The sequence below is a fragment of the Hylobates moloch genome, unplaced genomic scaffold (genome assembly GCF_009828535.3).
Source record: "Hylobates moloch isolate HMO894 unplaced genomic scaffold, HMol_V3 SCAFFOLD_13, whole genome shotgun sequence".
NCBI lineage: Eukaryota > Metazoa > Chordata > Mammalia > Primates > Hylobatidae > Hylobates > Hylobates moloch.
In genome coordinates this window covers 36421598-36442233 of record NW_026652288.1, presented here as the reverse complement: position 1 = coordinate 36442233, position 20636 = coordinate 36421598, and the positions used below count along the sequence as shown (strand labels likewise).

At 52.2% G+C, this 20636-nt stretch overlaps 1 protein-coding gene across 2 annotated transcripts; it reads left to right on the top strand.

The window, feature by feature from the left end:
* The first annotated feature begins 166 nt into the window (after window positions 1-166).
* On the top strand, window positions 167-19109 carry RAB4B (RAB4B, member RAS oncogene family). 2 transcript variants are annotated; one of them, XM_032172850.2, is made up of 8 exons: window positions 167-311; window positions 1947-2027; window positions 2312-2426; window positions 5648-5710; window positions 5791-5945; window positions 8554-8649; window positions 8736-8866; window positions 18705-19106. In XM_032172850.2, exons 1-7 carry the CDS (start codon window positions 296-298, stop codon window positions 8849-8851), a joined length of 642 nt encoding a protein of 213 aa, XP_032028741.1. In that variant the 5' UTR covers window positions 167-295; the 3' UTR covers window positions 8852-8866; window positions 18705-19106. The 2 variants fall into 2 exon arrangements, with proteins under 2 accessions (XP_032028741.1, XP_032028742.1); XM_032172851.2 differs by lacking the exon at window positions 5648-5710 and having other exon boundaries at window positions 199-311; window positions 18705-19109.
* Window positions 19110-20636: the final 1527 nt, after the last annotated feature.

The window sequence follows — 20636 nt, the reverse complement described above, 5'->3', positions numbered from 1 at the left end:
CCAATCGCTGGCCTCGGCCCCGCCCCTTTGGGCTTGGCCCTTCTCACACCACCAATCCGCGCCTTTTGTCCCGCCCCCTGCCCGCGAGTCCGCCAATCCCGCCCTTCGGAAAGCGTGGCCTGGTATCCAGCTGCCGGAGCGGGTCGCGCCGGAGGGGGGCGGAGGCGGAAGTGGCGGTGCCGGGCCCGGGGAGTAGGAAGGAGCTGGGGCTGTAGCCGGAGTGGAGCGGCTGCCAGCCGAGGAGCAGGCGCGGCCGCGGCGCCATATTGCGGCCCTCAGCGGCCGCAACCGAGTCATGGCCGAGACCTACGGTGAGGGTGGTGGGCGAAGCTGGGGTCCTGGGTCTGGGCCCAGGGAGGATGCGGCCTGTGGGAATGGGCGGGGCTTTGTAGATCAGGGGGCGGGGTCTGGTGTGATGGAGGCAGGGCCTAAGTGGATGCTGGGAGGGGTTTAGTGGGTCTGAGGCTGAGCTTAATCGATTTAGGTGGAGCCTGAGGGTCTGGTGCGTGGCTTAAATAGATCTGGGGCGGGATTTGAGGGAGCTGGTCCTGAGGGGTTCAGGGAGGCCCTGAGGGAAGAGGTGGGCGTTAATGAATCTGGGCGGAGCCTGAATCAAGGGGCGGGGCTGACTTCATGAATGGCAGGAGTCGGGCGTATGGGCCAGAGGGAACACTGAATGGAAGCTTATGGGCTAGAGGGAACACTGAATGGAAGCTCGGGAGCCTGGGGCTGATCTGGCTGGAGAGAGCTCTGGAATGGGCTGTCCTTGAGTTAGGGGCAGGACTTAGTGGCAAAGGGTGGGACTTATGCATGAGAATGGAGCTGGGGTCTGGGCAGAGGGAGGGAAGGAGAGGTCGAGAAGTGGAAAATCAGTAGGGATGCACCATAGGAAGTGGTGATTGGAGGCGGGGGAAGTGCAGGTTTAGGACTCAGAGGGAGCCGCATTCATTCAACAAATATAGAAGAGAAGGGAGAAGAGTCTAAAGACCCTGAGATGAGAACCAGCTTGTTGTTTTCAGGGAATAGACTGAAGGTCAGGAGCTATAGTGGAGTGAATGAGTCAGAGGGTGGTAGGAGGTGAAGAGGAACAAGGGCTAGATCGTAGTCCTTGTTTAAATAGCTTTCAAGAGACTTTAGCGACGAAATAGCTAAGATCTGGGACTCTGGAGCCCTTGGCCTAGGTTTGAATCTCACTTCTGCCCAGCTGTGTCACTTTGGGCAAGTCAGTTAACCTTTCTGGCCCGTTTCCTCATCTGGAAAATGGGAATAATTTTTAGTCTACCTCCCTCGTAGAGTTTTCCTGAGGATGATGTGAACTGTTGATGTGAGTAAAGACCTTTAGAACTGTTCCTGGCCCACAACAACACACAATTGACCCATGTAACAAACCTGCACATGTGGGCTGGGCGCGGTGGCTCATGCCTGTAATCCCAGCACTTTGGGAGGCCGAGGCGGGCGGATCACCTGAGGTCGGGAGTTTAGACCAGCCTGACCAACACGGAGAAACCCCGTCTCTACTAAGAATACAAAATTAGCTGAGCGTAGTGGCACATGCCTGTAATCCCAGCTACTTGGGAGGCTGAGGCAGAATTGCTTGAACCTGGGAGGTGGAGGTTGCGGTGAGCCGAGATCGCGCCATTGCAGTCCAGCCTGGGCAACGAAGAGTGAAACTGTCTCAAAAAAACAAAAACAACGACCAAAAAAACCCTGCACATGTAGCCCCTGAACCTAAAATAAAAGTTGAAAAAAAATATATAGAATGTGCCTGGCACATGGCAAGTACTACATAAGAGTTATCTGTTACAGTTACCTATTGGTTTGTTTCTGCCTATGTCTGTTTGTCTCCCTCTAACTGTGATGAGAGAGAGATTGGATTGGAATCCATCTTTTTTCCCTGTATCTTTCTCTCCCTGTGGGTATCCCTGATTTTGGCTCCATCTGGTCAGACTTCCTCTTCAAATTCCTGGTGATTGGCAGTGCAGGAACTGGCAAATCATGTCTCCTTCATCAGTTCATTGAGAATAAGTGTGAGTTTCCCGCAGTGGTCCTGGGAACCCTGAGCTGTGGTTATGCGCATGGTGTGGGCTGGTGGGCAGCCGGTGGGGAGGGCAGGGCTGGCCATAGGTACAAGTCCAGTGCTGGCTTTTTGGTCCTTGCTTTGTCGTATGTCCTTTACTAGGTTCTCCTTGACCTCAGTCACTCCAGCAATGAGAATGGGTTTGTAGAGACTGAGAGGGCCTTGGAGGATGGGGGATCCTCTGAGCTGTCTCCTCTCTCCCTGCACTGCCCCTTCTGTTCCTCCCACTCCCAGTCAAACAGGACTCCAACCACACAATCGGCGTGGAGTTTGGATCCCGGGTGGTCAACGTGGGTGGGAAGACTGTGAAGCTACAGATTTGGGACACGGCTGGCCAGGAGCGGTTTCGGTAGGTGGGCTGGGCTCCCAAGGGTGATGGGGAGAGAGAGTGAGAAGGAAAGAGAGAGAGATGTGTGTGTAGAGTCACTTGGAGACACTAAGAGGGCAGACAAGGCAGACAGAGAGAGACGAGACACCATAGTTAGCAGGTATATATATCCAAGGAGAGAGGGAGTACTGGAGAGAGAAAGAGATGGCGGAAGAAAAAGAGGTAGGGGCCAGGCTCAGTGGCTCATGCCAGTAATCCCCGTGCTTTGGGAGGCCAAGGTGGGAAGATTGCCTGAGCCCAGGAGTTTGAGACCAGCCTGGGCAACATAGTGAGACCCCATCTCAAAGAAAGAAAAAGAGATAGAGAAAAGTGGCTTGGAGGTGGGGCAAGGGATGGAGACTGAGAGACACTGAAACAGAAAGAGAAGGGGAAACTTGAGAGACGCACACTCAGAAAGGAAAAGAGCAAGAGAGACAGAAACTAAGAGAGTTGAAGAGAATGATAAGGGAGGTAAGGAGGCCTGGCATGGTGGCTTACGCCTATAATTCCAGCACTGTGGGAGGCTGAGGCAGGTGGATCACTTGAGGTCAGGAGTTCAAGACCAGCCTGCCAACATGGTGAAACCGTGTCTCTACTAAAAATACAAAAAAATACCAAAAAAAATTTAGCCAGGCTGTGGTGGTAGATGCCAGCTACTCAGGAGGCTGAGGCAGGAGAATTGCTTGAACCTGGGAGGCAGAGGTTGTAGTGAGTCAAGATTGCACCACTGCACCCCAGCCAGGGTGACAGAGCGAGACTCTGTCTCTAAATAAATAAATAAATAAATAAGGGAGGTGAGGAGACACAGAGAAACAGAGGTCGGAGGCAGAAAGGGAGACAGGGTGAGTCGGACAGGTGTAGTTGGACGTTGAATGAATGAATGAATGCACGAATTTATGGGAAGGCAAGGGTGAGCATGAGAGCCACAGAGATGGAAAAGAAAGAGAGACAGTGAGAAATAGGGAACTGAAGACACACAGGCCAAGGCAGGAGAACCGCTTGAGTCCAGGAGTTTGAGACCAGCCTGGGCAACATGGTGAAATCCCATCTTTCCAAAAGAGAGATGGAGAAATGGACGTGTTGTGGGAGACAGAGAGAGAAATGCGTAGGGCTCAACACACGGTAGGTCTTCAGGAAATGCCTGCAGAAAAGTTGATAGGCACATAGAAACCTTAGGAGAGTCCGGGTGTGGTGGCTCATGGGAGCACTTTGGGAGGCTGAGGCGGGTGGATCACGAGGTCAGCAGATTGAGACCATCCTGGCTAATACGGTGAAACCCTGTCTCTACTAAAAATACAAAAAATTAGCTGGGCGTGGTGGCAGACGCCGGTAGTCCCAGCTACTGGGGAGGCTGAGACAGGAGAATGGCATGAACCCGGGAGGCGGAGCTTGCAGTGAGCCGAGATCGCGCCACTGCACTCCAGCTTGGGCGACAGAGTGAGGCTGTGTTTCAAAAAAAAAAAAAAAAAAAACCTTAGGAGAGTCTGAGAAACAGAGACAGAGAGCAGGGAGAGAAATAGAGGGAATTCAGTCCATGGAAAAGTGTGATCTATGGCAGCACTTAGTAGCTGCTGAGTTAATACTTGTGTATGGATTAACTGCCTGAGGTGCACAGAGCCCAGAGGCAGAGAGAGGGGCTGAAGGAAAGACAGGTGTGTAGCATGGGCTAGGTTTACGGTGAGTGCTTAGTAAATGTGGAATGATTGCATGAGTTCCAGAAGGACCCAGACTGGTGAGACAGAGAATGCAGAGTTGGCTACACTGGGAAGGAGCCTCCACCTGACACAGCAGGAGAAGGATAAACAGATGTTGCATAGTGCTTGGGCAGGACCAGGCAAAGGGGAGATTTGCTCAGAAAATGTTGAATGAATGAATGCACAAATGCATGGGAAGGCAAAAGTAAGCATGAGAGAGCCACAGAGATGAAACAAACAAAAAAGACAGTGAGAAATAGGGAATTAAATAGGGCCAGGCACGGTGGCTCACACCTGTAATCCCAGCACTTTGGGAGGCCTAGGCGGGTGGATCACTTGAGGTCAGGAGTTCAATACCACACTGGCCAACATGGCAAAACCATCTCTACTAAAAATACAAAAATTAGCTGGGCGTGGCGGTGCATGCCTGTAATCCCAGCTACTTGGGAGGCTGAGGCAGAAGAATCACTTGAATCCAGGGGGCAGAGGTTGCAATGAGCTGAGATCACGCCACTGCACTTCAGCCTGGGTGACAGAGCAAAACTCCATCTCAATCAATCAATCAGTACAAGACACGTAGGGCCAGGCACAGTGGCTTACGCCTGTAATCCCAACACTTTGGGAGGCCAAGGTGGGCGGATCACTTGAGGTCAGGGGTTCGACATCAGACTGGCCAACATGGCAAAACCCCATCTCTACTAAAAATACAAAAATTAGCCGGATGTGGTGGCGTGCATCTGTAGTCCTGTCTACTCGAGAGGCTGAGGTGGGAGAATCACTTGAACCCGGGAGGTGGAGGTTGCAGTGGTTGCAGTGAGCCGAGATCATGCCACTGCACCCCAGCGTGGGAGACAGAGTGAGACTCTTACTCAAAAAAAAAAAAAGAAAAAAGAAAAAGAAAAAAGAAAAAAGACACATAGGTTAAGGCAAGAGAATCACTTGAGCCCAGGAGTTGGAGACCAGCCTCGGCAACCTAGCAAAGCCCCATCTTTACAAAAAATATTAAGAAATTAGCCAGGTGTGGTGGTGCACACTTGTAGTCCCAGATACTCCAGAGGCTGAGGTGGGAGGATCTCTCCCTTGGGAGACTGAGCCCAGGAGGTCGAGGACGCAGTGAGCCAAGATCGTACCACTGCACTGTAGCCTGGGCTACAGAGCAAGACCATAAAAAAAAATAAAAGTAAAAATAAGACACACATGAAAGAGACACAGAGAGAAAAACAGACCAATGGAAAGATAGGGACACAGGGAGAGACAAAAACAGGGAGATTCATAAATAGAGACAGCCGGCCAGCTAAGTGAGATAGAAGCTGAGAGAGGCGAAGAGAGAGGGATTGCAAGGATGCAAGAAGAGAGAGGAATTGCATGGTGACCCGACCAAGGCCAGATTTTGGGGGATGGGCCAGCAGTGAAGGGGGGCCTCCGAACCATCAGTCTCTCTCTGTAGAGGGGGGCATTCTTGGGGCAGACCCCAGCCTTGGGGGTGACTGGGTCCCCCTGGCCCCACAGGTCAGTGACGCGGAGTTATTACCGAGGGGCGGCTGGAGCCCTGCTGGTGTACGACATCACCAGGTGGGTGCCCGGGGTGGGTGGGGTAGGGCATGGGTGGTTCCTCTCCCGCACTGCCTCCCTCTCCTCTCCCTTCTCCACAGCCGGGAGACGTACAACTCACTGGCTGCCTGGCTGACGGATGCCCGCACCCTGGCCAGCCCCAACATCGTGGTCATCCTCTGTGGCAACAAGAAGGACCTGGACCCTGAGCGAGAGGTCACTTTCCTGGAGGCCTCCCGCTTTGCCCAGGAGAATGGTGAGGGCTGTGTCGTGGACCAGGTGGTGGTGGGGGTGGACAGTCCACAGGGACCATGGGTTTACTGGCTCTGAGTGGCTGTACCCAGCAGGGGAACATGGAGGTTCAGAAGTCTGGGTTCAAATTTGAGTGTTGGCTGGGTATAGTGGCTCACACTTGTAATCCCAGCAGTTTGGGAGGCCAAGGTGGGAGGATTGCTTGAGCCCAGGAGTTTGAGACCAGCCTGGACAACATAGTGAGATCCTATCTCTACAAAAAATTTAAAAAATTAGCTGGATGTGGTGGCTCACGCCTGTAGTCCCAGCTACAGTGGAGGCTGAGGCAGGAGGATCACCTGAGCCTGAGAGTTTAAGACTGCAGTGAGCTGTGATCACACCATTGTACTCCAGTCTGGGAGACAGAGCAAGACCCTGTCTCCAAAAACCACAACAACAAAAACTAAGTGTTGCCACCAGTGAGCTGTGTGATTACACTGGTTCTCAGTTTCTTCATCTGAAAAGTGGGACCACAGTGTTTCTGCCCCACAGTGTGCTGTGATGATTAAGGGAGATTGTCTGTGGAAAGTCCTTAGCACCCGCCACAGAGGGGATGCTAGATTAATGTTGGCTACTAAGGTTTCACCTACTGTTGGGAGGCAGCACAGGGTATTGGCTTTTTTAATTAATTATTTTATTTATTTTTTCCTCCTACCGCACCTTCCTGGGTATTGGTTTAATGTAGAGATTGCAACCCCAGATGGCCCTAGGTGAAAGGCACTTTTTTTTTTTTTTTTTTTTTTTAGACGGAGTCTTGTTCTGTTGCCCAGGCTGGAGTACAATGGCGCAATCTTGGCTCACTGCAACTTCTGCCTCCTGGGTTCAAGTGATTCTTCTGCCTCAGCCTCCCGAGTAGCTGGGACTACAGGCGCGCGCCACCACACCCGGCTAATTTTTGTATTTTTATTAGAGATGGGGTTTCACCATATTGGCCAGGCTGATCTTGAACTCCTGAACTTGTGATCTGACCGCCTCGGCCTCCCAAAGTACTGGGATTACAGGCGTGAGCCACTGCGCCCAGCGAAAGGCACATTTTTGAATACAGGAGATGGGATGGGGTAGATCCTTGAGTAACAGGCACTGGTATTAAGGGGAGTGCAGCATACTGACAACACACGCCAAAAGGTTTGCAAGGGCCAACCACAATGGCTCACACCTGTAATCCCAGCATTTTGGGAGGCCAAGGTAGGAGGATCACTTGAGGTCAGGAGTTTGAGACCAGCCTGTGCAGATTGAGACCCTGCCTCTACAAAAAAATAAAAAATAAAAAAGGCTGGGTGTGGTGGTATGTGCCTGTGGTCCGGGCTACTCAGGAGGTTGAGGCAGGAGGATCACTTAAGCCCAGAAGTTCGAGGCTGCAGTGATCTGTGATCACACCACTGCACTCCAGCCTAGGGGACAGAGAGAGACTTTGTCTCAAAGAAAAAAACAAAGAAAAAAGGTTTGCAAGTATAAACTCATTTGAAAACATTGTGTTGGCCAAACCACGCACATCTGGTGGCTTGAGATCTGCCTGTGTTCCCCTGTTTTGCAACCTCCAGGTTTAAAGGAAGTTTTGCCATCAGAGAGGTATGGGTGTGAATTCAGCTCTGATTTTCTGACTGTGGGGCCTTGTCATGCTGCTGATGGGTAGACTCTGGTTGGCCTGTTCCTGTCCTAGATGGTGCTAGGGACACAGTGTCGGAGACAGCCCTAGGCCCAACCTTCATGGAGCTCACAGTTCAGTGGGTAAGGGTGGAAGGACAGACCCACTTCCAGACAGTGACAGCTCAGAAAGGTCAGGGCTTGATGGCAAAGCGCCGGGAGACGGGTGAGAGCCAGCAGGGGAGAGCCCCAGAGGGTCAGGGCCAGGATTGGGGGAGCAGGCAGAGGGATTGGGGTGGGATGGAGAACACAGGCAGAGGTGTCAGGGCTGGGATAGGGCAGGCAGAGGCAGAGGGATCAGGTGGGATGAGGGGACACAGGCAGAGGAGTTACATGGGATGGGGGGCATGGGCAGAGGGGTTGGGGTGGGATGGGGGGCCCAGGTAGAGGGGTCAAGGCCAAGTTTGGGAGGCACAGGCAGAGTGGTTGCATGGGATGGGGGAGCGTGGGCAGAGGGCTCAGGGGTAGAATGGGGCAGGCCTAGGCAGAAGGGTCAGGGGTGGAATGGGGCAGGTCCAGGCAGAAGGGTCAGGGGTGGAATGGGGCAGGCCCAGGCAGAAGGGTCAGTGGTGGGATGGGGACCCAGGCAGAGGGTTGGGGCCAGGATGAGGAGGCACAAGCAGAGGGGTCAGGGCCAGGATAGGGGGCCACAAGAAGCTGTGGGAGCCCTAAGTAGGCACCTGACCTGGCCTAGGAAGTCAGGGAGGACTTCTTGGAGGAGGAGCTGTGTGAGCTGAGCTCTGAAGGAAGAGCCAGGTGGGCATATCGGGAAGCGGACGTTAGTGGCAGGGAAATGGCATGCACAGAGGCCTGAGGTGAGGGTAAGCAGGGGAGGAACGTTGGAGGAACAGGATGAGAGTCAGCAGGTGAGAGCTCAGTGGAGGATGGGGACTAATTGGGGCCCTGACCTCAGAGTGTGTGCCCTGCAGAGCTGATGTTCCTGGAGACCAGCGCTCTCACAGGCGAGAACGTGGAGGAGGCGTTCCTCAAGTGTGCCCGCACTATCCTCAACAAGATTGACTCAGGTGAGGCCCCGACCGGCCCGAGTGGGAGCGAAGGGCAGGCCCAGGGGTCTCCAGGCAACCAATGTGACCTCTCCCTTTCCCTACAGGCGAGCTAGACCCGGAGAGGATGGGCTCCGGCATTCAGTACGGGGATGCGTCCCTCCGCCAGCTTCGGCAGCCTCGGAGCGCCCAGGCCGTGACCCCTCAGCCGTGTGGCTGCTGAGCCCTGTGGAGCCAGGTGGGACACTGAGGGCTCAAGGAGGCAGGGCGGTCTCTTGGGAATGGGGGAGATGGTGTGGAGATAGACACTGAATATTGATGACAAGAGAAACAGAGTGAGAGAAAGATGCAAAAACACACAAGCTAAAGGAGGCATCTGGCTGGGCGCAGTGGCTCACGCCTGTAATCTCAGCACTTTGGGAGTCCGAGGCGGGCGGAGGCAGTTCACTGGGTGGGGGTGGAGAGACAGACCCACTTCCAGACAGTGACAGCTCAGAAAGGTCAGGGCCAGGCCGGGTGAGGTGGCTCATGCCTGTAATCCCTGCACTTTGGAAGGCCGAGGCGGGCGGATCACCTGAGGTCAAGAGTTCGAGACCAGCCTGGCCAACATGGTGAAGGCCCCTCTCTACTAAAAATACAAAAATTAGCCGGGCATGGTGGCAGGTGCCTGTAATCCCAGCTACTCGGGAAGTTGAGGCAGGAGAATCGCTTGTACTTGGGAGGCAGAGGTTGCAGTGAGCCGAGATCACACCATTCATTGCACTCCAGCCTGGGTGACAAGAGCAAGACTTTGTCTCAAAAAAAAAAAAAAAAAAAGAAAGGTCAGGACCAGATGGGGAAGCACTGAGGGAGAGGGGTCAGAGCCAGCAGGGGAGAGGCTCAGGGGGGTCAGGGCCAGGGTCAGGGCACAGGCAGAGGGATCGGGGTAGGATAGGGCAGGCAGAGGCAGTGGGGTCAGGGTGGGATGAGGGGACACAGGCAGAGGGGTTGCATGTGATGGGGGGTATACATAAGGTCAGGAGTTCTAGACCAGCCTGGCCAACATGGTGAAACCCCTTCTCTACTAAAAATAAAAAAATTAGCCAGGCATGGTGGTACATACCTATAGTCCCAGCTACTTGGGAGGCTGAGGCAGGAGAATCACTTGAACCCGGGAGGCAGAGGGTGCAGTGAGCCAAGATTTAGCCACTGCCTTCCAGCCTGGGCGACAGAGCAAGACTCTTGTCTCAAAAAAAAAAAAAAAAAAAAAAAAAAAGACATCTGCCGGGCCACAGGGAATCCACCTGTCCCCTGCAGCCCCAGGCCAGCTTCCTGCCCTAGACCTTGACCCTCCCATTCATAGTTCCCCGGCGATTTATTGAGTGCCTGCTGTGTGCCAGGCCCTGCTCAAGGCACTGGGGATATGGCAGGGAGTACAACAGACTCCCATCCTCATGGTGCTGACATTCTCTTTGGGGGAGACAGGTGATAAACAAGAGATATAAGTCGGCTGGGCGCAGCGGCTCACACCTGTAATCCCAGCACTTTGGCAGGGTGAGATGGGAAGATCACTTTGAGACCAGGCTGGGCAACAAAGCGACCTTATCTCCACAAAAAGTTTTTTAAAATTAGCGAGGCGTGGTGGTATGCACCTGGAGTCCCAGCTACTTGGGAGGCTGAGGTGGGAGGATGGCTTGAGCCCAGGTGTTCAAGGCTGCAGTGAGCTGTGACCATGCACCACTGCACTCCAGCCTGGGCGACAGAGCGAGACTCCGTCTCAAAAAAAAAAAAAGAAAGACATAAGTAAAGTATGTAGTAGTGAGGGAGGTAAGAACTATGGGGAAAAATAAAATAGGCACAGATGGGTGAATAGGGTGGAGGAGTGTACTTTTATTTTTTCTTCGAGACGGGGTATTTCTCTGTCACCCAGGATGGAGTGCTGTGGCGTGATCTCGGCTCACTGAAACCTCCGCCTCCTGGGTTCAAGTGATTCTCTTGCCTCAGCCTCCCAAGTAGCTGAGATTACAGGCGACTACCACCATGCCTGGCTAATTTTTTGTATTTCTAATAGAGACAGGGTTTCTTTTTTATTTTTGAGACGGAGTCTTGCTCTGTTGCCCAGGCTAGAGTGCAGCGGCACGATCTTGGTTAACTGCAACTTCTGCCTCCTGGGTTCAAGCAATTCTCCTGCCTCAGCCTCGTGAGTAGCTGGGACTACAGGCGCCCGCCACCATGCCTGGCTAATTTTTATATATTTAGTAGAGATGGGGTTTCACCATATTGGCCAGGCTGGTCTCGATCTCCTGACCTTGTGATCTGCCCGCCTCGGCCTCTCAAAGTGCTGGGATTACAGTGTGAGCCACCGCACCCGGCCGAGACAGGGTTTCATCATGTTGGCCAGGCTGGTCTCAAACTCCTGACCTCAAGTGATCCACCCACCCTCGGCCTACTAAAATGTTGGGATTACAGGCGTGAGCCACTGCGCCCGGCCAAGAATGTACTTTTTTTTTTTCTTTTGAGATGGAGTTTCACTCTTGTTGCCCAGGCTGGAGTGAAATGGCGTGATCTCGGCTCACCGCAACCTCTGCCTCCTGGGTTCAAGCAATTCTCCTGCCTCAGTCTCCTGAGTAGCTGGGATTACAGGCATGTGCTACCATGCCCGGCTAATTTTGTATTTTTAGTAGAGATGGGGTTTCTCCATGTTGGTCAGGCTGGTCTGGAACTCCCGACCTCAGGTGATCTGCCCGCCTTGGCCTCCCAAAGTGCTGGGATTACAGGTGTGAGCCACTGCGCCCAGCCTTTTTTTTTGAGACAGAGTCTCACCGTCACAATGCTAGAGTGCAGTGGCATGATCTCGGCTCACTGCAACCTCTGCCTCCTGGGTTCAAGCAATTCTCCTGCCTCAGTCTCCCGAGTAGCTGGGAGTATAGGTGTGTGCCACCATGCCCAGCTAATTTTTGTATTTTTAGTAGAGACAGTTTCACCATGTTGGCCAGGTTGGTCTCGATCTCTTGACCTCGTGATCTGCCCACCTCAGCCTCCCAAAGTGCTGGGATTACAGGCGTCAGCCACCACACCTGGCCAAGAGTGTACTTTTAAACAAGATGATGAAGGAAGCCTCACTGAGAAGATGGCATTTGAGTAAAGGAAGGGAGATAGGGAGGCCTGTGGGGATCTGGGGCAAGAGCACTGCTGGAGAGCACAGCAAGTGCAACGCTCCTAGCGAGGGGCATGCCTGGCGTCGGTGAGGGTGACCGAAGCAGCCAGTGTGGGCATCATGGAGGACTTGTGTGTGTTTTGCGGGTACAGCATGAGATGGGGTCAGGGGTTGGAGGAAGCAGATCAGTTAGGGCCTGTGGGCCCTGGGGAGGCCTCTGGCTTATACCCTGTGTGGGAGCCACGGGAGGCTTCTGAACAGAGGAGGGACAGGATCAGATTCAGGGGTTCACAGAGTTCCTCTGGCTGCATAAACGGAAGAGGCTGTGAGGGACAGAGGGGGTCACCAGGACACCAGAGAGGAAGCTGCTGGAAAGTCCAGGGGAGATGGTGGAGGACAAGACAAGGGGGCGGGCAGAGGAGTGGCCGAGAAGGGAATAGGGTCCATGTCCTTCCTAGACTCTCTGTCTTCCAGTCTTGGCCTCTCTCTCTTTTTTTTTTTTTTTGGTCCTGTTTTTTTATTTTGAGACAGAGTCTCGCTCTGTTGCCCAGGCTGGAGTGCAGTGGCGCGATCTCGGCTCACTGCAAGCTCCGCCTCCTGGGTTCACACCAGTCTCCTGCCTCAGCCTCCCTAGTAGCTGGGACTACAGGCACCCGCCACCACGCCTGGCTAATTTTTTATATATTTTTTTTAGTAGAGACGGGGTTTCACGGTGTTAGCCAGGATGGTCTTGATCTCCTGACCTCATGATCCTCCCACCTTGGCCTCCCAAAGTGCTGGGATAACAGGCGTGAGCCTTTTTTATTTTTTATTTTTAGAGAGAATCTCAGTCTGTCACGCCAGTGCAGTGGTGCCATCTTGGCTCACTGCGACCTCCGCCTCCCGGGTTCAAGTGATTCTCCTGCCTCAGCCTCCCAAGTAGCTGGGATTATAGGCATGTACCACCACGACCAGCTAATTTTTGTATTTTTTTTTTTTTTTTTGGAGATGGAGTCTCGCTCTGTTCCCAGGCTGGAATGCAGTGGTGCAGTCTTGGCTCACTGCAACCTCTGCCTCCTGGGTTCAAGTGATTCTTCTGCCTCAGCCTCCTGAGTAGCTGGGACTACAGGCACGTGCCACCACGCCGGCTAATTTTTTGTATTTTTAGTAGAGATGGGGTTTCACCATGTTAGCCAGGATGGTCTCGATCTCCTGACCTTGTGATCCACCCACCTCGGCCTCCCAAAGTGCTGGGATTACAGGCGTGAGACACTGCACCCAGCCAATTTCTGTATTTTTAATACAGACAGGGTTTTGCCATGTTCGTGAGGCTGGTCTCGAACTTCTGACCTCAGGTGATTCACCAGCCTTGGCCTCCCAAAGTGCTGGGATTACACGCCTGAGCCACTGCGCCCGGCCAATCCTGTCTCCTTTTGATGCAGCCACTGGGTCTTTCTAACACACACATCTGCTTCTGTCGCTCCCTTGTTCAAAACCATCCATGCCTCTCAGGGCCCCGGGACACAGCTGAACTCCTCAGCCTGATGTTTGACCCTCTACAGGGACTGGCCCCTGCCAGCCCAGCCTCACCAGCCTCAGCCACTTGTCCGTCTCCCTACCTCTCAGGCCACTCCAGCTACACTGAAGTTCTTCCCATTCCTCTGGGCCCTTGCTCATGCTGGGCCTCTGCTTGGAACATTCCTACCGTCTTTTCCCTGGCAACCTCCTTCCTTCCTCCAGGCAGCACTACTTGTTCCTCCAGGCTTGGTACAAACTTCTTTTTTTTTTTGAGATAGAGTCTCACTCTGTCACTCAGGCTGGAGTGCAGTGGCGCGATTTCGGCTCACCGCAACCTCTGCTACCAGGTCCAAGCAATTCTGGTGTCCCAGCCTCCTGAGTAGCTGGGACTATGGGCACGGGCCACCAACGCCTGGCACATTTTTTGTATTTTTAGTAGAGACAGCGTTTCACCATGTTGGCCAGCTGCTCACAAACTCCTGGCCTCAAGTGATCCACCCACCTCAGCATCCAAAGTGCTGGGATTATAGGCATGAGCCACTGCACCTGGCCCCAAACTTCTTGACAGGCTTTCAAAACCCTGCAGGATTTGGTCCCATCCCTCCTTCTCTGGGGGATACGTATGTCTTGCCAATTCTCCCTTCTATACTTCATGCTCAATCCCCTCCCAGCCCTTGGCAGCTCCAGGGCGGGACAGGTGGGGAACAGGTGGTTAGACCTTGAATCTACTTGGAAGGCAGAGCCAGCATGATTTCCTGATGGAATGGATGTGTAATCTGAAAGAGAGAGAGGAATCAAGGATGGTGTCTTCGGACAGTGCTCTCTTGTCCTTCCAGGACTTTGCACCTGCTGTGCCTGAGCCTAAGTTTGCTCATCTGTAAAATGAGGCTAATAATAGCACCTGCTTCTATGAAGGTGTTGAGAAGAAGAAATAAATTAATTCAGGAAAGTGCTCAGAATGGGGCCTGATGGTCAAGACTTGATAGATGAGGGCTGTTTTTAAAGTTTTCTTATCCATCTTTGGGCTGAGCTCAAATGAATGGGTGTGTCTTCTTCACCTCAGGGCTTAGCAGAGACTCTGTCCTAGAGTTTGCCTTCAGTAGGTCAAATGTAACAAGGCAAGGCTTTTTCACACTTTGTTGACTGCAATCTACAGGAGGAAATATATTTTATGTGTTAATCAAGGACTGACTGTAGCAGATCCCACCCACATATAAAACTCAAACACACATTTTCCTACCACCAGTATTCTTTCGTTTCTTGGCACTAAAATGAAAGTCACATAACATACATTTACGTGACTTTTCAAAGTGTACAATTCAATGGCATTCAGTAATTCAGAGGATTGTGCAATCACCACTTCTGTGTTGTTCCAGAATGTTTTTTTTCTTTTTTTCTTTTTTTTTTTGAGACAGAGTCTCGCTCTGTTACCCAGGCTGGAGTGCAGTGGCGTGATCTTGGCTCATTGCAAGCTCCACTTCCATGGTTCAAGCGATTCTCCTGCCTCAACCTCTAGAGTAGCTGGAATTACAGGCATGCACCACCACACCCGGCTAATTTTTGTATTTTTAGTAGAAATGGCGTTTGATCATGTTGTCCAGGCTGGCTCGAACTCCTGACCTCAGGTGATTCACCCGCCTCGGTCTCCCAAAGTGCTGGGATTATAGGCATGAGCCACTGTGCCCGGCCTCGGAATGTTTTCATTACCCTAAAAGGTACCATACTTATACTGCTTTGTACCTTATACCTTTGTACCTATACTTATTAAGCAGTCACTCTCCATTTCCCCCAAGCCCTAGCAACCACCAATTTGTTTTCTGTCTCTTTCAGCCAATATAATATTCTTTTCCTTTTCCTTTTTTTTTTTTGAGAAGGGTCTCACTTTGTCACCCAGGCTAGAGTGCAGTGGCACCATCTCATCTCACTGCAGCCGTGACCTCCTGGGCGCAAGTGTTTCTCCCACCTCAGCCCCCCAAGTAACTGGGACTACTGGTGTGCACCACTACGCCCAGCTAATTTTTATATTTTTATTTTTTGAAGAGATGGGGTTTCACCATGTTGCTCAGGCTGGTCTCGAACTCCTGAGCTCAAGTGATCCACCCACTTCAGCCTCCCAAAGTGCCGGAATTACAGGTGGGAGCCACCATGCCTGGCCTCTTTTCCTTTTTTCTTTTCTTTTTTTTTTTTGGAGATATGGTCTCACTATGTTAGCCAAGTTGGCCTTAAACTCCTGGCCTTGCCGGGCGTGGTGGCTCATGCCTGTAATCCCAGGATTTTGGGAGGCTGAGGCGGGCAGATCACGAGGTCAGGAGTTCGAGACCAGGGTGACCAACATGGTAAAACCCATCTCTACTAAAAATACAAAAATTAGCCGGGCGTGGTGGTATGCGCCTGTAATCCCAGCTACTCAGGGAGCTGAGGCAGAGGAATAGCTTGATCCCTCGAAGCGGAGGTTGTAGTGAGCTGAGATCACACCACTGCACTCCAGCCTGGGTGACAGAGCTAGACTCTGTCTGACAAAAACAAAAAACAAACAAAAAAAAACCCAAAACAAAACAAAAAAACTCCTGGCCTCAAGCAATCCTCCACCTCAGCCTCCCAAAGTGCTAGGATTACAGGCATGAGCCATCAAGCCCAGCCAACCAATATAATATATCTTTTTAAATTATTATTATTATTTTTTGAGATGGAGTTTCGCTCATGTTGCCCAAGCTGGAGTGCAATGGCGTGATCTCGGCTCACTGAAACCTTCGCCTCCCAAGTTCAAGTGATTCTCTTGCCTCAGCCTCCCTAGTAGCTGGGATTACAGGCGCCCACCACCACGCCCAGCTAATTTCTTTGTATTTTTAGTAGAGACAGGGTTTAAACATGTTGGCCAGGCTGGTCTCAAACTCCTGACCTCTGGTGATCCACCTGCATCAGCCTCCCAAAGTGCTGGGATTATAGGCATGAGCCACTGCGCCCGGCCTATTTACAAAAAAATTTTTTTTAAATAATGTTTTAATTTTGTAGAGACGGTGTCTATGTTGCCCAGGCTGGTCTTGAACTCCTGGGCCCAAGTGATCCTCTCTTGCCTTTGCCTCCCAAAGTGCTAGGATTATAGGTGTGAGCCACTGCGCCCGCCCAACCAATAGAATATTCTTATTATATATGATGCACTGTGGTATTTGCTGTTCTATGCTATTCTATTTGTTTTTTTTGTTTGTTTGTTTGTTTGTTTTGAGACGGAGTCTCGCTCTGTCGCCCAGGCTGGAGTGCAGTGGCGCGATCTCGGCTCACTGCAAGCTCCGCCTCCTGGGTTCACGCCATTCTCCTGCCTCAGCCTCTCCGAGTAGCTGGGACTACAGGCGCCCGCCACCACGCCCGGCTAATTTTTTTGTATTTTTAGTAGAGACGGGGTTTCACGGTGTTAGCCAGGATGGTCTCGATCTCCTGACCTCGTGATCCGCCCGCCTCAGCCTCCCAAAGTGCTGGGATTACAAGCGTGAGCCACCGTGCCTGGCCTTATGCTATTCTATTTGAATTTAAAAATTGGTCAAGGCCCACCAAACTGATTTGCCCACCAAGGCAGTGACACGCATTAGAATGACCTGGAGAATTTTAAAAGATACTGATGCCCAGGCCTCACCCCAGAGATTCTGAAGTGGTTTCAGGACTTTTTCTTTTCTTAATTAAAAGATAAATAGAGATGAAGTCTCACTGTGTTGCCCAGGCTGGTCTCAAACTCCTGACCTCAAACGATTTCTCCCGCCTTGGCCTCCCAAAGTGCTGGGATTAAAGACGTGAGCCAGGCCGGGTGCGGTGGCTCACGCCTGTAATCCCAGCACTTTGGGAGGCTGAGGTGGGCAGATCACAAGGTCAGGAGATCAAGACCATCCTGGCTAACACAGTGAAACCCCTTCTCTACTAAAAATACAAAAAAAAAAAAAAAAATTAGCTGGGCGTGGTGGCAGGTGCCTGTAGTCCCAGCTACTCGGGAGGCTGAGGCAGGAGAATGGCGTGAACCCAGGAGGTGGAGCTTGCAGTGAGCCGAGATTGCGCCACTGCACTCCAGCCTGGGCAACAGAGCAAGACTCCATCTCCAAAAAAAAAAAAAGACGTGAGCCAGCCAGTTTCAGGATTTCTGGAAGCTCCCAGGTAATGCTATATATACAATCAAAGTGAGAACCACTAACCTAACGTTGTCTCCCCAGCTTGGGGAACAGTGAAATGAGACTTAGAGCCAGGGTGATCCAGGAACATAGAAGGACACAGAAAGATACAAAGGCAGGTTCATTTTATTTATTTATTTATTTAATTTTTTTGAGATGGAGTGTCCCTCTGTTGCCCGGGCTGGAGTGCAGTGGTGTTATCTCAGCTTACTGCAACCTCCGCCTCCTGGGTTCAAGTGATTCTCCTGCCTCAGCCTCCCAAGTAGCTGGGACTACAGGCACCTGCCACCACACCTGGCTAATTTTTGTATTTTTAGTAGAGATGGGGTTTCACCATTGGCCAGGGTGGTCTTGAACTCCTGACCTTGTGATCTGCCTCTCGGCCTCCCAAAGTGCTGGGATTACAGGCATGAGCCACCGTGCCTGGCCGATTTATTTATTTATTTTGAGATGGAGTTTTGCTCTTGTTGCCCAGGTTGGAGTGCAGTAGTGCGACGTCAGCTCACCATAACCTCCGCCTCCTGGGTTCAAGCGATTCTCCTGCCTCAGCCTACTGAGTAGCTGGGATTACAGGCATGTGCCACCACACCTGGCTAATTTTGTATTTTTAGTGGAGATGAGGCTTCTCCATGTTGGTCAGGCTGGTCTGGAACTCCCGACCTCAGGCGATCTGCCTGCCTCGACCTCCTGAAGTGCTGGGATTACAGGCATGAGCCACCGCACCTGGCCTTTTTATTTTTTTGAGACAGTCTCACTCTGTTGCCTAGGCTGGAGTGCAGTGGCACAATCTTGGCTCACTGCAACCTCCACCTCTCAGGCTCAAGCGATCTTCCCACCTCAGCCCCTCAGGTATTTGGGACTACTGGTGAATGCCACTATGCCTGGCTAATGTTTGTATGTTTTTGTAGAGACGGGGTTTCATGGTGTTGCCTAAGCTGATCTCAAACTCCTGGGCTCAAGCATTCCTCCCGCCTTGGCTTCCCACGGTGCTGGGATTACAGGCGTGAGCCACTGCGTCCATCCAGATTCATGATATTTAGATGTTGAAATGTGGCTTTACAGACTCAGACAGCTCTCTGAGGCAAACAAAGAGGGAGATGCAGGTACCCTCAGCACAAGCCCCAAATTACCTGCAGGGGAGAGGCAGAAAATCAGACAATGTAGAAACCGGGAGAAGAAAGGTATGGACAGACCGATGCAGATAGGAGGGGAGGGAAATACCTGGAAATGAGATAGAGACCAGCTGGACAGACCCCAGGGACCCTGCAGGTCACCACACCCTTCTCTTTCAGCTCACCTGTTCTCCAGGACCAGCCCTGCCCTTCCGGCTGGGGCCCAGGCCCAGGCTCCGAGAGGCCGTGTCCTAACCTGCCCTGGCCCCAGAGAAGCTGCGTTGCCACCTGTCCCCCTTCCCTGGCCTGGTGGGGCCTGGCTTTGGGGCAAGACTGAGCCACGGGGGAAGGGGGATCCCGTACCTGCTGCTGCTTCCTCTGTCTTGGCTAATGTCTGTCCCCCTGAACCCCTAACCATACCCCAAGAGCTCCCAAAGCCTGAGACCAGGGTCATTTGTCCCCAACTCCCCACCTGGCCCTGCTGTTGCTAGTACCTGTTATTTATTACCTGGAGGCCTGTCCAGCACCCACCCTACCCCCATAAAGCGTTGTTTACACCTGTGTCTTGGCCTCCATTATTCTGAGATGGCAGGGAGATGGAAGAGGTCCCTGATGGAAGAATCATGTGTCATGGTGTTTGGGGGCCTTGTTTCTGTGTTCTTTTTTTTTTTTTTTTTTTTTTGAGATGGAGTTTCCTTCTTGTTGCCCAGGCTGGAGTGCAATGGCGCAATCTCGGCTCACTACAACCTCCACCTCCTGGGTTCAAGCGATTCTCCTGCCTCAGCCTCCCGAGTAGCTGGGATTATAGGCATGCGCCACACTTGGCTAATTTTGTATTTTTAGTAGAGATGGGGTTTCTCCATGTTGGTCAGGTTGGTCTCGAACTCCTGACCTCAGATGATTCGCCTGCCTTGGCCTCCCAAAGTGCTGTAATTACAGGTGTGAGCCACTGGGCCTGGCCTTGGGGGCCTTGTTTCCTGATTGGACATGGTGTGGGGTATAACAAGCATGATGACTCAGGTGCCTGTTGCGGAGGGAGGGAATTTCTTGCTGTGTGGACGGTTTGTGACAATCTGTGTTCTAAGCTCACGTGTGTAAACACGTTGATGTCCCTGTGTTTGTGACGTGTACATGTTTCCAGTACCTGCATATGGGATGATGTCTATAGGAATGTGTGCTGGTTGTGTGTGATGCTGACAACCGTAACTGCTCTGTGGCCTTGGTCATTATATTGGTGAGGCTGGTATTGTTTGGGACATCAAGGCCAGGGGATGGGAATTTGGACCTATAGGTGGGCCTCCGGTGTGTGCATGTCTGATGCCTGAGAGAGGCAGTGACTCACTACTGCGTGTGTGCCTGTGCATGTGCACCCCGAGGTCTGTGTGTGTTTTGGTGTGAATTTGGCTCCTTTTAAACACCCATGTGTGGCCAGGTGTGGTGGCTCATGCCTGTAATCCCAGCACTTTGGGAGGCCAAGGCAAATGGATCACTTGAGCCCAGGAGTTGGAGACTAGCCTGGGCAACACACAGAGACCCTATCTATAAAAATAAAAAACAGAAAAAGTTAGCCAGGTGTCGTGGTACACACACCTGAAGTCCCAGCTATTCCAGAGGCTGAGGTGTGAGGATCACTTTAGTTGGGAGGTTGGGCCTGCAGTGAACTATGATCGTGCTACAGCACTTCAGCCTGGGCAAAAGGGTAAGACCCCATCTCAAAAACAAAACTAAACAAGAAACACCCTTGTGTGGCCATGAACCCTGTGTGTGCCCTGAGGACTGCGGGCTTTTGTGCAGTCCTCACGCATGTGTGGATACCAGCATGCATGTCCTTGTGCTCACGCGAACCGCCCTACGCCCTCAGGTGGCCTGCTGGGGACTGGTGCAGCCCCCTGAGAACACTCCCAGTTGCTCGTCGCCGTCCCATCTCCACGTCGGCCTTTACCCACCCGGCGTCCCGCCTTGTGTCCCAGCTCTCCAGAGCAATGGTGGAGGGGGCGGGGCATTCAAAATGACCTTATCTCCTTAGTCCCCTAAAACGTTCCCAGCTGGTCATGCAAATGTCTTCTCTGTGTAGTGTTCCGTGGATTTTTTTTTTTTTTTTGAGACGGAGTC

Coding starts and splice junctions, on each gene's coding strand:
- RAB4B (XM_032172850.2), top strand. Junction 2,427..5,647: donor GCTGGCCAGGAGCGGTTTCG/GTAGGTGGGCTG, acceptor CTGGCCCCACAG/GTCAGTGACGCGGAGTTATT. Junction 5,711..5,790: donor CTGGTGTACGACATCACCAG/GTGGGTGCCCGG, acceptor CCTTCTCCACAG/CCGGGAGACGTACAACTCAC.